Below are 16603 nucleotides of genomic sequence, written 5' to 3'. Positions count from 1 at the left end.
CATATATGCAGATTTACAGTAGAAGCACAATGTAAATGTTATATTATTCATGAAATTAAGATATTTTCAAGTTTAAAGCTGCAAAGGCCAGATAGTTCACTTATATACTACAAAATACATTAGTCCAGAAATTTTGTTATTACTTGTTTTGTGCAAAGGTGAAAATCTTAAAAGTTCTTTGGAAAATGAAGTTAAAACATCTGTACATCCTCTTCTAGCCTACATATACCCAAATATTGTAGACAGCAGATCAAAAGTTGGATCGTGGTTGAGTTTATATACAGGTAGTCCTTGACTTACAACCATTAGTTTAGTGGCCATTTGAAGTTACAATGGCAATGAAAAAAGTGACATGACTATTTTTCACATGACCATTGCAGCATCCCCATGGTCATGTGGTCAACTTTTGGGACCTTCTGACAAGCAAAGTCAACAGGGAAGCCAGATTCACTTAACAACTGTGTTACTAAGTTAACGACTGCAGTGATTCACTTAACAAATGTGGCAAGAAAATTTACACTAGGGGTCAAAACTCACTTAACAATGGTTTTGCTTAGCAAAGGAAATTTTGGGCTCAATTGTGATCTTAAGTCGAGGACTACCTGTATTGTATGTCATGAAACCATAATGTGGTTTCTCCTATTGCCTGAACACAGGCCTTGCAATTTTGATCTGTGGATCATGGCTTAAATCTTAGAATGTCTGTTCAAGATTATTGCAAGTCATGGCTTAGTGGAAGATGGAATGTGTGAACTCAGTTCCACCTGCTGCTTTTCTGTAAGGGAAGTGTAGCAATAGCAATAGAACTTAAAACTTACAGACCACTTCACTGTGCTTTCCAACATATTGCCCCCGATAATCAGGGTCCTCATTTTACAGACCTCAAGTTAGCCTGCAGTGCTGCATTCTAACCACTGTGCCACCACGTAATTCAGAAGCAAAATAAAAGCAATAACTATCAGGAGGACTGGGTAGATCCCCTCCACCCTACAAATAACAGCACTCAGCCAGAGCAGTCTGAGGCTACACTTAGAGACAGACAGGTAGTTCTCAACTTATGACCACAATTGAGCCCAACATTTCACTTGCTAAACGAGACAGTTGTTAAGTGAGTTTATGACATTTCTTGCCAGTTATTAAGCGATTCACTGCATTTGTTAAGTTAGTAACTGAATCTGGTTTCCCCAGTGATTTTGCTGGGCAGAAAGTTGCAAAAGGTAATCACATCACCCCAGGACACTGCGACCGTCATAAACACGAGTCAGTTGCTAAGCTTCTGAATTTTGATCCCATGATCATGGAGATGCTGCAACAGTTCTGTGAAAAATGGTTGTCACTTTTTTCAGTGCCATTGTAACTTCAAACAGTCACTAAACGAACAGCTGCAAGTCGAGGACTGCCTGTACCAAGCCAGGAATAAGCATCACTAAATGCAGTGCAATTATCTCTTAAGTTTCAAGGGCACATAGGATTGGGCCATTAATATCAAAAGACAAGGTTAGTTAAAAGAATAGTACACAACTCACGGCATGACTGATGACTGAGAACATCAGCTCCTGACAACTGGGATAAATTGAAATACCTAAGAGGTCCTGCAAATGTTATGTCATGGTTGACCATGGCTGCAAGTCATGATTGTTCTCAGACCAAGGCAGAGGCAGGGAAAAGAAGTATTGAAGGAAAAGTCTTCATCCTGGTTCAGTCCAAGCCGGGAATAAACAACATGGTGACTGCTTTAGAAAGAAGGTTCCAGTTTATTGAAGAAAAGAGCCAGACAGGAAGATGAGCACATGTAGGGAGTGGGTTTTTATACCCCCTGGAGCCTTTTGTTTGGAATAATAATAATAATAATAATAATAATAATAATAATAATAATAATAATAATAATAATAATAATAATTTGGAAGGGACCTTGGAGGTCATCTAGTCCAACCCGTCCCTGTTTGAGACTTTGTATTTGTATTTTGCCCTGAGTCTGGGTGTGCCCTTTGGCATCTGTGGGTTAATCCTATTATGTCCTGTCTTAGAGTTTGGGTGGGGTATGTAGATTTTAGGTATCTTTGTCTTCTTAATCTTCTAGCTGGGGGCCTCCAACCTTCCCGGATTTACATCTGCATTTCTATAGAGCTGGTTTCTGCTTGGGGGAGGGAGACTTGGGGCTATTAAGAAAAACTGGGCATGCTTTTCTGCCTCTTTAAGATCCTTTGAGAAAATATATTTTTCTGCCCTTTTAATATTTCCTTCTCTGGGGGGCTGGATTTCCCACAGAATCTTGCAACATGAGGTTGGTCTCCATTTCAAGGCTCGGTTTGCAAAGCTGCTGTTTGCTGATCAAACCGCATCTTACCTGTCTGGACACAAAACCCAACCAAACCAACTGCGACAGTAATATACTGTGGCTTAACAAGCTCGGCTGCCTTTTATTATAAGGAACCGCTGTAGCGAAATGATTTCGGACAGAAGTCCAGACTTTAAGTCTCTCCTACTCTTAAGTTTTAAAAAGTACTCAGTCGTTGCATTGTGTTAGTATTTATATTTTCTTGAACTCGAGAAAAGGGACATTAAGTGGATTGATGAGTGAGATAGCATGGGGAAAAAAAGAACTTGATCCAACTTCTCAGAGGGCAAGTGAACATTTTAATTTGAACTGTGGTGGGGAGAATGGCACACAGAAGGAAGCTAAAAACAGAACCAGAAGCACTCTAGAGATGATCCAGAATTACTTTACTCCTATTCCCCACGTTATTCATATTTCACTTAACATTTTTCTTGAGAGAAATTTAAACGACAATCAACTCTCTATATAGAATGGGCGATAAAGATGACATGAAAAGGTATGATGGCCAATTTGCAGCATAGCTCCTTTGTGGAACATACATTTTTTTTCTTGGAGAGCAGTCTCTAAGCAAAAACTAAATCTCTTTCAAATGAGGAAAGTGGGATCTCCTAGACAGGTTACTTCCTCTTTGTGACTATATTATCTAGTGCATGTGTGTGTAGCTAACTCACTCACAAGGCACTTGTCAAGTGCAGGGGAAATCAGGAGATTCAAATAGCATCAAGATTTATTGCAAGTTTAAGATCTCTACAATAATCTGAAGGGAATTTAATTTAATTTAATCTAATTTAATTCAAGGGAAATTAGCAAGAGTTAAGAATAAAGAATTCAAGGTGGGCTGGAATTAGATCCCTTGCCGGTGTGCAGGCACTCATGACTGATGATGCGTTTGACCCCTCCTTCGGGCTCAGCCTAGTCATCTCCTGTAGTATTATCACCGATAGTGAATTACAGATTCTTTGTGTTAACACCTTTCAATAGTCTTTTGGTCAGCATTAATTTCTTCTGTGTTCTTAAGAACTAGATGTATTATCTAATCAAAAGTCTCCAAGCCATACCTATCTTTGAAATGTGACTTTGTGTGCGCATTTCAAACATTGTGTCATATTAGCAGAGGACAAGTTGGCCTGTGAAGGTTGTCACAATCAGATGCACATCCTTGAATATTCAGAACAACAAGAGTTGGAAGGGACCTGGGGGTCTTCTAGTCCAACCCCCTTCTCAAAGCAGGAGACCCTGTACCTGGCAGGAAGAGGTAAAGAGAAGCATAAAATATGCAGGGAGGCAAATCCCTTTCATTTCAAAGACACCCAAAGGATAACCGCATAATCCCTTTTCCAGAATGTGGCACCTTTTAGCGCACAAAAAGCTGTGCCGCGCTTATTAATTTGTGAAGACATTTTCTTTTCCTGGATATACTGCAAGAGGAACTTTCTGCAAAGAAATACATCATCCCCAACCCCCACCCCCACCCTGCCGAGATGTAAAAGAATTTGACAAAGCCGTAATTGCTCTATTTATCCAAGATGAGCCAGTTCAGCGGGCTGGGACAGAGTCGTGAAGGGGGCCTCATCATGTTACAAAGCATGCCCAGGGAGAGATTGGGGAGGGGGTTTCCCTAGAGTGATTCAGTGTGGGAATCCAGGGAGGCTGGGTGGAGGGACCAGGTTGTCATGGAAAAGTCAGAAAAAAAAAGTTAAGCCACAGCAGCTGGACTGCCTGCAGCTCAAAAAAAAAAACAAGTTGGTTGTGAAATTTGATGTTCTTCCTTTTGCTCAGAATGTAACGGATGCCACCTGTTGAGGCCTCCTGAGGGAGGGGGAGGAAAATAAAAGGGGAGCAGTTTGTTCCAAGGGGGGGGGGAGAAACACTGCCTCAGGTCACATGCCCCCTTTGACACTGCACTGATTCTCACAGCTCATTTGCATGATTTATAGGGCTGCCCTGCTTCCCTACTGACTGACCTTGCTGTCACCATAGCAACAGCTCTCTCTCCCCCCTCCAAAAAAAAATCTGGGCATCTCTCCCCACCACCACCGATAATAGCCAGACATGCTACACATTTTCCCAAGGGAAAAGTTCTGGTAGTCCATTCTGGTAGGGAAAAATCACATTAAACGCCAACTTCCTGTTTTCCAGCGATTTTTCAAAGCCTGAGAAGCCACGCCATTTTACAACTGCAAACTTGCTCCAGACTGTTTGGTTAAAAGGTGCACAGGTAAAAAGCAACAACACCCCAATTCTACAACAGAGCATTTGTCCCAGGGATTGTTGATATATAGCAGAGCGGAAAAAAGTCAAGTCCTATCACAGCTTGCAGGAAGCATCACCACCAGAGGCAGGAACTGAGTTTTACCAATATTAATAAATTGCATCTGTTGTGGCAGGCATGCAGGTGCACTGAGTTTACCACACCCACTTTCTGTGAAGCTTTTATAATGGATGTCCAAACTTCTGCAACACGATCTCTGTATTGCACAGGGTACATACAGCCTGCCCATCTGTTTTTAATAAAGGTGCTACTACACAAAAAGATTGGGGCAGCTGCAGATTTTCTCTATTTCAACCAACACACCCTTCTCGGAATTATTTTGGTGGGTCTACAAAAATCTCACTTATTGTATTGCCATCTTGATCACCGGGAGCAACTATGACAGCTTGTACAATCTGTTTACAACCTATACACAAGGGTCACCCTAGAATAATGAACAACGGGCTTGTAAATTATTTTAACTTTGTCTGCACACTCTACAGACAGCCAACTTACCCAGATGGGACACGCCCCTTTAAAACTTTCATGTATAAACCAGGTTTCCTTTTTTTTAGGATGCTTTCTTAAGTTTTGAGTTCTCCAGCCTCTTCCTCTAAAAAAAAAACCCACTGAAAAGGTCTGGATGCAGCTCAGTCAACACTGCAAGAGGATGAATGCATTACCCCAAAGTAATAAGCCTGTGTTTTTCACAGAAATTGATAACCTTAATCCAATTATCTTAAACTAAAGCAATGCAACCTGTTGTTTAAGGTAACAGAAAACAGCAACATAATTGCAAAACATAAAAGACTTAAAATGGTTAATAAATGGCACAGGAGGGGAAAAAATGAGCAACAATGATTATGAAAAGGCCACAGATCTTGGTTTATGTTAAGGAAAACATAACCTGTGCATGACAAAGCAAAGTGGGAGACCATCCAAATAAAAATAGCATCCTCCCATTTAATAAAAATTTCTAGAACAGACCATTCAAATTATTGTCTAATGATCCAAGTAAATAAAAGTACATTTGGAGTTCAGATTGTGGAGAGGAAGAACAGAAAATAGCAATCCTGTTTGTTCCTTTCCACTATTTAATATAAAAACGCTGTTTCCCTATAAGATTGAAGGAATAGAATCCTATAAATAGCTGATAATTAAGTTCATCACCATGCATGGTAATCTGAACAAAGATAGTCACCACCACACCAGAAGAGCTTCTTGCTTAATTTTAGCTGGCACATACATTTAGTTATCAGTGGCAGGCAGAAACAAGAACAAAGTCACTGATCAGTGCTGGTAATGGCCCAAATTGAGCTTTTTAATTTATTTAGTTTTCCTTAATTTGATGCCGCTCAAGTTGCTTTGGGGCTGTCGTTTCCAGAACGACAATCCGCATCTTAGAAACAGGGCTTTTTTTCTCATAGAACGCTCAGAACGGAGTTCCGGCACCTTTTTTGGATAGAACCTTGTAGGGTAGGCAAGGCAGGTTGTATGACATGTGTGAGTTCCGGCACCTTTTTCTTTTACAAAAAAAGCACTGCTTAGAAGTAACCACACACTTGGAAGACACTAAGGTAGGGAAAAACAGAATTGTCAGGTAATACACCTTTTCTGTAACTACACTTGCTCTCTCATACCACCTGAGGCTCAGCTGACCCCAATTCTGTAAGCCCACATTATTGGTAAATGGTGAATTTGGGATCCATTTTGTATTGAGTTGAGTTCTATCCAAAAATGTAGGCACCTCTGGTCAAAATATGCACATTTTTTAAAAATGTCCCTACATTTTTGGGTAGAACTGCAAATGCATCAGTGACTGTTAATGTAGTAAGACTTTTCAGACAAAAATCTTAATATTTTGTGAAGTTTTTTTTCTTTCTAGTGTGTTTCCTACAGATATTTCTTTGCATAACAAAATTTATTTTCTAGCAAGTTTATCCTGTGGCATTCATTTTCCAACAAAACCCAACACCATAAAGTCATCAGGATTAGACACATTATAAAGTATCCTACATTTTTAATTTCTCCAGTTTCTCAATTAAAAAAGGTAAACCAGAAAATGAAAACTAAAAGGGGCTGATTATTAAAATTTAAACTTGTGTTCAGACTAGAATGAAAAAATGAGGCTCAGTCTCAGCAGTAAAATGCAATGGAATTACTTTTCCCCCAAACTCTTCCAGAAATGTCATTCTTTTCTCTGTTATGCCAAGCAACTGGTTAGTTTTCCCACTAACACCCAGACTGCCTCCTCTTCTAAGTAGGGTTGGGTCAGATTCAGCACATATTCAGAAGCCAAGTCATGTGTAGACAAAATTCTACCTCAGGAATACCCAGAGGAAGTTACATTTTTAACAGGTTGATGTCATTTCATAAAGGATGATGTCATTTCATAAATCAAGTTAACGAGTGTAAAAATTCAGTGAGGAGATTTGGGTCTAAATGAGTTTATACAGGCAGCCCTTGACTATTGGCCCTACAATTTCAGTTGTTAAATTATGATGGCCATAAAATTGGTTGCCACAGGACAGAACCTGAGTTTATGATCCTTTTTGCCAATTATTAAGTGAATGTGGCAATTGTAAAGCAAACTCATAGTTTGCTATCAGATGGTTTTTCCTAGAAAGCGTAGGTAAACACCAGTTTCCACCAGTAAGCCATACACTGCAGTCAGGTGATGCAGGTGATGCAGGCGATGCAAACAGCCATAAATGCAGGCTGGTCGCCAAGCACCCAAATTGAAGTCTTGTGACGTGTTTGTGTAGGAACACTGAAACAGGGCAATAAGTAGCTTTCAGAAGGTCCTAAGTGACAAGTTGTAAGTTGAGGACTACCAGTACACTTCATCATTGGAAGGGACATATAGTTTGCTACAGGTTGCCAAAGCCATACTTGTTACAGAGGCTTCCTCCTTGCTTAGTTCAAATCGTCTTATTGGTATTTGTTTTCATACTCCAAAGGAGGACCTATGTTTTAAGAGTACAGACCGCTAAATCTGCCATTAAATGCATACCAGTTCAAGAGAAATATGGGAGAAAGAAGATTGCATAAAATGGGAGGCAGCTAGAATCACATTATAGGAGGAAGGGGTGTTAAGCCAAAACAAAAATAGCACAATAATACAGGTAGGAAAAAAACAGAAGCAAAGAATACAGAAGACATTTATTGAAAGCCAAAAGTAAAAAGTAGTACAGATAGGCCATTGACTGCTTTCTACAATCCAAACAAGCAAAAATCTAAGCACTACAGAAAAAGAGATCGTTTTGTTATAAAATACTTTTAATTTCAATTTTTTTTTTTTGCATTACATTTTTTTAAGCCAGGCAATCAAATTTGTGGTGTTTGGTAGCCCTCCCATCCCAACCCCAATACTGAACCTTTAATAGTTGGTTATCAAAATATACATTTGTTTTGCTGTAAAAACTCGAGTTCTGCCATCCCCTCATGTCTTACAACAGGTATAAAAAATTATAAATATTTACACCTTTTTTTCTTATTACTCACATTTACATGCAAACAAAACAAAACAAAACACAGGATCGGGGAAAAAAAGATGAAGCCCCTCTTCCCAATTAACTGCAAATAAGATTTGTGTGCTTCTTGGAAAAGCACACCCGGACACACAAAGAAAAATCTTAAATGTCTTGCTGACTGATTCAAGTTACCAAAGAGGTCAGCAAGTAGGCTGTGTTCCGAGGACAAGAGAGGCTTATGGAACACTTAGAAAGTGAAACTTCAGACAATTCTAACCAAGGTTCTGCTAGGATGTAGTGTTACTTCTGGGTGCCACTGGTGGCTGAATGATTGTGAAGGCCTAAATCCCAAAGGATCTTTAGCACTTGTCCCTTTAACTTTAATATTGTTCTGGTGAATATCAAGCACTTGCTGTGAGCTTGCAGATACTGGGAAATTATTTTCTACTCCTCCAAGCCTTCTGGCGCCCCTCATCCTTGGTTCTGGGCCTTTAGAACAGAGCCAGGCACCTAGGGAGGACTCTATTCCTCCACTGCCTGCCAAGGGCCTCTTGCCCATCCTCCAAGAATGGCCACTGCCAATCTTGCCTGCTAGCCCAGTACTGTAGAGTAAGTAAGGCAAAACAGAGGCTTTTATTCTCCGTTCCCAACATCTCACTAGAAACTATGGCTTAATTGGGTCAAGTTGGCCAAGAACACACTCAATTACAGGGCAAGAGACTTTTTACACGGACATCATTTTCTCCAACAGCACTGCATAAAGACATCTCAGTGGCAAACTACTTGCTCTGAGCCAGCCTCTGGCTATCTCTTATCTGTGACTGCAGAGGTCTGGAATGGAGCTGCCCTATGCAAGTAAGTGGTGATACCCTTCCAGGTTCTGCCATGCTACCCTTCACCCCAAAGTTAGCACCCTCTGACTGTGTGAGTCAATATTTGTAATGAGAAACTCTAATAAGGGAATTGTTTAGCAGACACTGTTATTTTAACTTTCTGAAATGGTAGTTTGGCCAAAAAGAGGACAGTTGTTAAAATAGCTCAAATTTGTATTATATGCTGGCAATCCAAGCAGAACCTCACTCAAAATATCATACATTCCTCCAGCATAGATTGGTTCCCCATAATATTGGGGAGGATTTTTTTTAAAAAAAAAGTTAAGACTTTCCCAAAATCAGTAACAAAAGCATATCAACAGCTCATGTGAAACAGCAAGGAACACAGTGACTTGAGAGACATCACATACATTGAAAAAAATAACTTTGGTCCACAATTTGAGTAAGTAACCCTGATATTAAGTATAAGATTCTGGTTATCTTTAAAAAATCTTACATGAGTTGGAGCACAATGTAAGGCAACACTGGAATACAAAGAAGGTAGATCAGCATGGAAAAGTTGGAGGCCACGAAGGATGGCATTTTAGGTGCTACTCAGAAAAAGATGTTAAGTTTATATTCTTTAAATAAAAGCATAGTTATTAAACTAAGATGACCCTTTAAATGTGGATCTCCGTTTTCAAAACAAGTGACGGTCACTACTTTAAATATTGTTCAAAGTATAACATTAATTTTCAGCCATGAAATCAGCTTGATAAACTAAATTCCTGCACTAGTTTTCCATTTTACAAACAAAAATACAAGAGTACAGGATACAAGGGTAATAGAAAAGCAAGTCAGATATATTCATACCATCTTATCTATAAAAGAAAATATACTATTGCCTTTTTATATATGAATTCATTAGAATATTTGGTCAACTGGAAAGTATTGCTAGGCGAAAACAGATTGTATGTAAAAAAAATAATAATAAAAGGGATTAAAACAAGAAGTTGAAGCTACTACTATTACAAGAGGTCTTGTTGTAAGGCGTGAATCTAGGAATGGAGTTTAACGGCATCTTAATCCTTTAAGTAAGAGCCCAAAATATATTAATCTCAAACTCAAGTTCATGGAGTTTGATACTCTGAAGAGTTTTGTTCTGGGATTTCAGTTTCTGAAGTCGGGGACTACTTGTATCAAGCAGAACCCGATGAAACTTATTGCAGAGAAGGAAATGTTGACGAGCAGGGAAAGGAAACTTCCGTCTTCCTCCATCCCATCAATCTGAGCTTCAATAGACTATTAATGAAGGATTTTTTTTTATTTATTTATCAGCCTTCACGGTGAGAAACATTGTGGGCATGGAAATTAACACACCTGGAAATTAAGACATTTTAGGCAGAAATGTCTAGGTTGCTCAACTGAGAAAGGTATCTGTCATGTCTCCTCCTCTGTGGAAGACAGTAGTAACCTTCCATTTTCCCCAGTATCTACTGTTTCTTCTACTTCAGGTAAAGAAAATCTCTAAGGCACCAGAGGATTAATCAACGAAAGGCTGAGGGAAAAGGGCAATGTTTCTGCTCCCTGCGCCCCTTCCCCTTCCCAAGGCCACCGTGTTTGGGAAATTATAAAAAAAAGATGCTAACGCTAACTGCACAGTTTGGGGGTCTCTTCCAGAGCTCATGGATAAAAGGCATTACTGTGGCGTTGATAAGCTGTTTGGGGAAGGGGAGGGGGGGACTGTTTTGTTTAAGTGTGGGAGAAAAGGTAAAAGACTCCCAGAGAGGCTTCCAACAAAGAATGTAAACGTTTTAAGCTTGTGATTTTTTCCCCCTGGTCAAAGATTGTTATCTCATTCTCTGCAAGAAAGATTATAGCAATGTGAATTAAGATTTACTCATTGTTTTTTTTTTTTTAAAAAAACAGTGAACTGTTTTCTTCCTTAAAAAAATAAAATCTGTTTTAAGGTCACTTCAGTTGCATTCTCTCTCTCTCTCTTATAAAGTGGCTTCTTTTTGTTTCTGGAATGATGGAAGTTGTCCCACCCCTTGCTGGTGGTCCAGCCATTGAAAAAAAATATATGCAAGGCTGAGCCTATTAAGAAGAGTGGTGATTTGTTTTTCAGTCAGGTCCATCTTTGCTGCATGCTTTTCCAAAGCACTTAAATTGTGGATTTTGAAAAGGACACACGCAAGTGGTGGTTCTCACCAAGGTCATGGTTATGGAGGTCGATGAGTGACTGAATGGCTTCTTCCACGGATCCCATCTGAATGAGGGCCATCTTGCGGTCTCTCCTGCCAAAAACAACTTCGGTCAGAGAGAAAGATGAACAAGCAAATGTGTCCTAGACAAAATTAAGTTCATTTCAAATACAAGAATCTAGCATCAGCCAACTATCATGGATAGAATCCCTTATATTCTGATGTTAGGTGACTTCATGGAGAATTTATGAAAAAATTAGCTAACCCTTATTTTCAAAGACTTTAGAGAAATGCTAAAAGCCAGATACAAAATCCAACAGCTATACAGATAACCCTGACCTATCACCATAATTGGGACTGGAATTTCTTGTCCTAACTCATTGTGGTCGTAAGTCAAATCAGATCTGATTTTATGACAATTTTTACAGCGGTCATTTAAGGAAATCACTGCGGTCATTGAGCAAGTACTGCTTCCCCAATGGGCTTTTATTCTTTACTGAAAATTTGCCAAATTGCAACAAATTGTAATTACGTGACTGCAGGATGCTGCAACTGGTTATAAATGTGAGCCAGCTGCCAAGTGCCCAAATTGCAATCACATGACCATAGGGGAGGTACAATGGCTGTAAGTGTGAGTACAGGTCACGAGTCATTTTTCCCAAAGCTATTTTATCTTTGAACCAATGTTAAACAGTCGTAAATTGAAGACTACCTGTACTATTTTATATAGACCCAGTCATTTTTGAATTGTTTGACCTAATTACCCTCTTTCCCAGCCTTGAATATTATCCCGACCCCCCCCCCAAATAAAAGGTGGTTGGGGGGGAAGGACACTTGTTTGGCAAACATTTTGGCGGCAGCAATCCCAAACTGTATCCTCAACTCACAAATGAGCAATAACTCAAAGGATATGGCCAAAGCACCCTCAGTTTAAGAAACCCTGCTCCATATATTACCCATAGAAAGCTACAGGTTCACACGTAGCAAACAGAAACCTTCAGAGGAACAAGGATTCCTCAAGCATGAGGCAGAAAAGCGTTCAAGAAACAACTGATTGCCCTCCTCTCTTTTCCAGGAAAATTAAGACCACTTACTGGAAGAATTTGAAGCCTTTCACCATCCCACCATTGCTTGAGAAGAGCAGCTTGAGGTCATCTTCTATTATTGAAGGCCTGGAGGAAGAGAAACAATTGGGCACAAATTGAACAATGGAGACTGGGATTTCACATCCCACCCCCCAAAACAAAAACGTGGAATCCTTGCTTCATTTCTGTAAATATCAACAAATATTATTCCAACATCATTTATTTTCTTATCACAATTCTATGACTTATAGAATCTCAATCATTAACAGAAAAAGACATCTAATTCTAATTAATATAGAACAATATCGACAAGCAACATACAAGCAAGGCAATTTACAAGTTACAAGTTACAAGTTACAAAGGAGTAAACAATGCTCTCTTCCACTTTCTGATCACATGCCATCTGCTCCAAGGCAATTCCAGAGTGTGATCACCTGGATGGTTTGAGCCCCTTTCAAGGGGGACAAGCAAACAGGCACCGTGGAGGCCATGAATTTCTGAGCCATCCTGAATTTAAAGTCACATTGCATTTGAGGTGCACAAGAAGCTCACATATTGCATGCATAAGGGTACCCAAAACAAAACAAAAAAGCAGAGCTACTTGTATCTTTCTTGCATCTGCTTAAAATTAAATTTAAGAGCCTGTTTTAATTGAGAAATCTCATTTCCCTCACATAATCTGTGTGAAGGCTACGCACCAGTACTGGGCAAAGCTAGAATATACGAAGACAGATTGCCTGTCAAGGCTGACTCCTAGCGTAACCCACAATTTGACAAAAGAAATGAAGGGAAAGGGGGGGGGGAGAGAGAATGCTTGGAATGTATTGAGAGCTGGGCTGTGCAGTGGGAACCTTCCGCAGGGGCAGACTGCTTTCCAAAAATAAAGAGAATGTGTCAGGATTGGTGGACAATGGGTGGCCCAAATGGGGAAAAGGGGAAATTAACTATGTTATTTTTCGTGTGAAAACCTCAGCTTTGCTTCTTCTGTGCCTGTATGAATCTATCAGTAAAGTTATACTCTTGATAAAATAATGTCCCAGGAGTTTCTTTTCTCAACCAGGACGGTTGACATTGCCCCTTTCTTCTCTCCTTGTCTCTGAAGCTGACATTTTCTTCCCAAACAGCAAACTTATCAAAGAAAGATTAGATCATTCATGCTAGGGAACTGAACTATTTCTTATACATTGCATCTGAAGTTGTTGCTCTTGCCCCCAAAACAGGATCTGAGCTGAGCTGCTCAACCACCCTGCTGTTTGGGCACAAAATCTCATCGGAGACTCTATATCTGAGGTCAATGGGACGGTAGACAAGGAAGCGGCTGGATAAATGGAGAACATGTAGGATCTTCTCTGCCGATACAGATTCATGTACCAAGTTGATATACTTAAAACATATTATATGGCGTCATGACATATAACTCTTGAGTATTGCTGGTATGAGTTGCTCTTAGACCTGAAAACAAACAAGCAAATTAGCCAAACTACTGTTACCTTAGGACTGCTCTCCTTGAACAAGTAGACTACTTACGGAATATTGGAGAGGTGAAGAGTGGCAGAAGGGGGAAAGATGTTTTGAAAGTTCTTGGAACCCGGCTTCTTAAAGCGATGAAGAGGGGAGTTGCCATAATCCTTGGTCAGCCCTTGGTCTTCCTGTCCTTCACGGGGCAGCTGCACTGTCTGGTGTTTTGACAGAGCGATGCGGATGGGCTTCCCATGCAGCTTTTGACCATTGAGGTGGCTCATGGCTGCCAAAAATTAAGAAAGAGAAAAACCTATAAAAGTCTGCCTTCCGGCGCATACTCAGATCCACTGTTTACCGGGCTTGTACAAACCTCTCCACCACCAGGTGCAAAAGTTCCACTTTCAATACTGCACAGCACTTAATTTTACAATGCCAAAATCCCTTAGCTGTGCTATTCTCATGCCAAATGCCAAAGCGTTCCCGAGTCATACATATATACATACATACAAAACTTGAGGAATGGCTTTAATGAGAAAATACAAGTTGTCTTTGCCTTACAACCATTCACTGAACGTCCAAAATTACAATGATTATGATTTTTACAGCATCCCTGGTCACATGATCATTCAGCGCTTGGCAACCAGCATGTATTGATGTCAGCTCAGTGTCCTGGGAGGATGTGATTGCCGTTTGTGACCTTCCCACTCAGCTTCTGATAAGCAAAGCCAATGGGGGAAGACAGATTTGCTTAATAACTGCACAATTCACTTAAAAACTGCAGTGATTCACTTAACAACTGTGCCAAAAAGGTCATGAAACTGTACGTGACTCACTTAGCAATCATCACAGTTAGTAACAGAAATTTTGATCCCAATTATGGTCATAAGTCAAGGATTACTTATATCCACTATAAATGTCCCTTAAGGAAAGAAATTATTAAAAAAACAGCAATAAGGAATGCCATCTTCCTTTTCTGCTGCCTTTACCATATAAATTGTGGCCCTTCTGCCCCCTCAGATCAAGACAATGGAACAAGCTGCACTTTTTTCTCTTAAAAAATCTTTTTTAAATATTTATTTAGACAGTGAGCTTAAGAATGATTAAGCCATCCTCAGAACCTATAGTTTAAGAAGAGAAGAATAAAAATGCTTTAGGTAATGAAAACATTCTAAGTGGCATTCTCCCATGGATAAACAATAAGGCTCATTGTTAAATTCAGAGCTAAGTCTATTTTTCTGCCATCAAGATAAGAGGACAAATTGGTATGGGCTCTAGGCTAAAAGGATGACATTCTTCTTATGTTGTTATTTGCAGTGTTAACCTGATTCTTGGGGTGGAATAATCAATAGAATGATATTCCTAGCTGAAAAACCTGTTCATGCTAGAATGCAGAGAATCAGTTCCTACATTTCCATCACTCAACTGATAGATGTGGGTTTAAAAATGTATGTCAGGAGTCCCTAACCTATGAGCTGCGGCCCACAACAGGGCCGCACCAGCCATGGGTGAGTGCACATGCATGTGTACTCCCACTTGTGCAAGCAGTGAGCACTCACACAAATGAAACTGTGTGTGTGTGCCTGCCCCTCACACAAAACCATTTCCTATCTCCTTCCCCCCCTCCCAACCTGGAACCGTTGGGGAACGCTGATATATGTTAACAAAACTAATTTCTGGACAGGTAACAGCTTTCATAATGCTCTGCAATTCTTAAGAAGGAAAAATGCATGTTACAGCTATGTATTGCCACAAGGTTTAATCATATAAAAGGCACAAAATAGCCCTGAAAACTTTCAAAAGGGAAACTTTTCAGGATTATTTTGTGCCTTTTATATTATTTATATGCAAGACTGTTGCCAGTCAATGTCAGTACATTAGATTTAATAGAAACTAATTTTCTGTGCTATTACTGCATTTCGTCTCTGAGGTGTAATCGCTAATGTTTAGAAGAGGTTACAGGGATGTAGGTCCAAAGTAAGACACACCCTTTGGACCCAGCTCAGTCAAAGCCTTGCTGCCACTGGGAACCATAACTACTTTGCAAGACAAAGAAAAGGCATGACTTTGTACAGATGCACCTGACAAACAGTGCGGGGAGATGGGAACGCGAGATCCAAGGCACTTTCCCACTTTGGTCCTAAATACCTGCACCTCCTTAAATATGCATGACTATTTCAACCTCAAAAAAAATATGCGTGTCAAAACATAAGACTTCAGAATTTTTGGGTCAACTAAGAAAAAAACAACAACCCACTAATCAAATGCATAATGCATTAAAGAAAAATATGTATAATTGTATCCTCTCTGGGAAAAGTATGAACAAAACAGCACTTTACTTCTGAAATAGCTTGCAGAGAAGTATGGTGATTAAGGAAACAAAACATTTAGTTGAAGAAACAAGGACTTCTATTTATTATAAAACATGATAATCTGAGCTGCTTTCGATCAAGTGAGAATTTCAGCAAAAAACAACAGATCTACTTTATTCACTACACAAAAAAATAAATAAAGAAATCTGTACTTACCCAGCTGAGCTTGATTGCCATCTGCCATTTGAACCAAGGCATTCTCCTTTTTATTGAACAAAATCTTCACTCTTTGTACATCACCATATACCCCTTAGGGAAGTCAGCAAAGAAAAAAAGCAGGTATTCAAAAAGAAATGTTACTTATCCCAAATTCATCCAAGACCCATTCAAACCCCACACTGTTTTTCACTCCACTTAAAAGATGCTTTATTCTGCTGAGGATAAATCTGATCAGCAATAGAAAATTGGTGCAATTCTTTGGAGTATTTATTGGCATACTGGGGAGCACCCAATGAAATGCCAACTGCTGCCAGCAGAGTTGAGGTGAACCATTTCACATGCTATCTGTTTCTGATCTGCCCAACAGACATGCAAAGCAATCAAAACCATGCACAACAGATAAAATGAAACTAAAACAGCACAAATTTCGTAACTTAAGAATTCAACCAAT

The 16603-nt window shown here is 39.6% G+C and overlaps 2 protein-coding genes across 3 annotated transcripts in view; one reads left to right on the top strand and one right to left on the bottom strand.

The window, feature by feature from the left end:
* The window catches only part of LOC310632727 (uncharacterized protein), a 474991-nt gene that overhangs the window by 237350 nt on the left and 221038 nt on the right, over nt 1-16603 (top strand). The gene's annotated exons all lie outside the window — the stretch shown is intronic.
* The window catches only part of PTBP1 (polypyrimidine tract binding protein 1), a 40649-nt gene continuing 31777 nt past the window's right edge, over nt 7732-16603 (bottom strand). For both annotated transcript variants that reach the window (XM_083356666.1, XM_083356667.1), the window contains 4 exons: nt 16150-16242; nt 13691-13907; nt 12173-12250; nt 7732-11171 (listed from right to left, as the gene is read on the bottom strand). In XM_083356666.1, coding sequence (XP_083212792.1) covers nt 11039-11171; nt 12173-12250; nt 13691-13907; nt 16150-16242 — 521 coding nt within the window. In that variant the 3' untranslated portion in view covers nt 7732-11038. The remainder of the gene's footprint in view (nt 11172-12172; nt 12251-13690; nt 13908-16149; nt 16243-16603) is intronic.

The sequence above is a fragment of the Vipera ursinii genome (assembly GCF_947247035.1).
Source record: "Vipera ursinii genome assembly, chromosome: 1".
NCBI lineage: Eukaryota > Metazoa > Chordata > Lepidosauria > Squamata > Viperidae > Vipera > Vipera ursinii.
The sequence above is the reverse complement of the archived record's forward strand: the minus strand, read 5'-3'. Positions and strand labels throughout refer to the sequence as shown.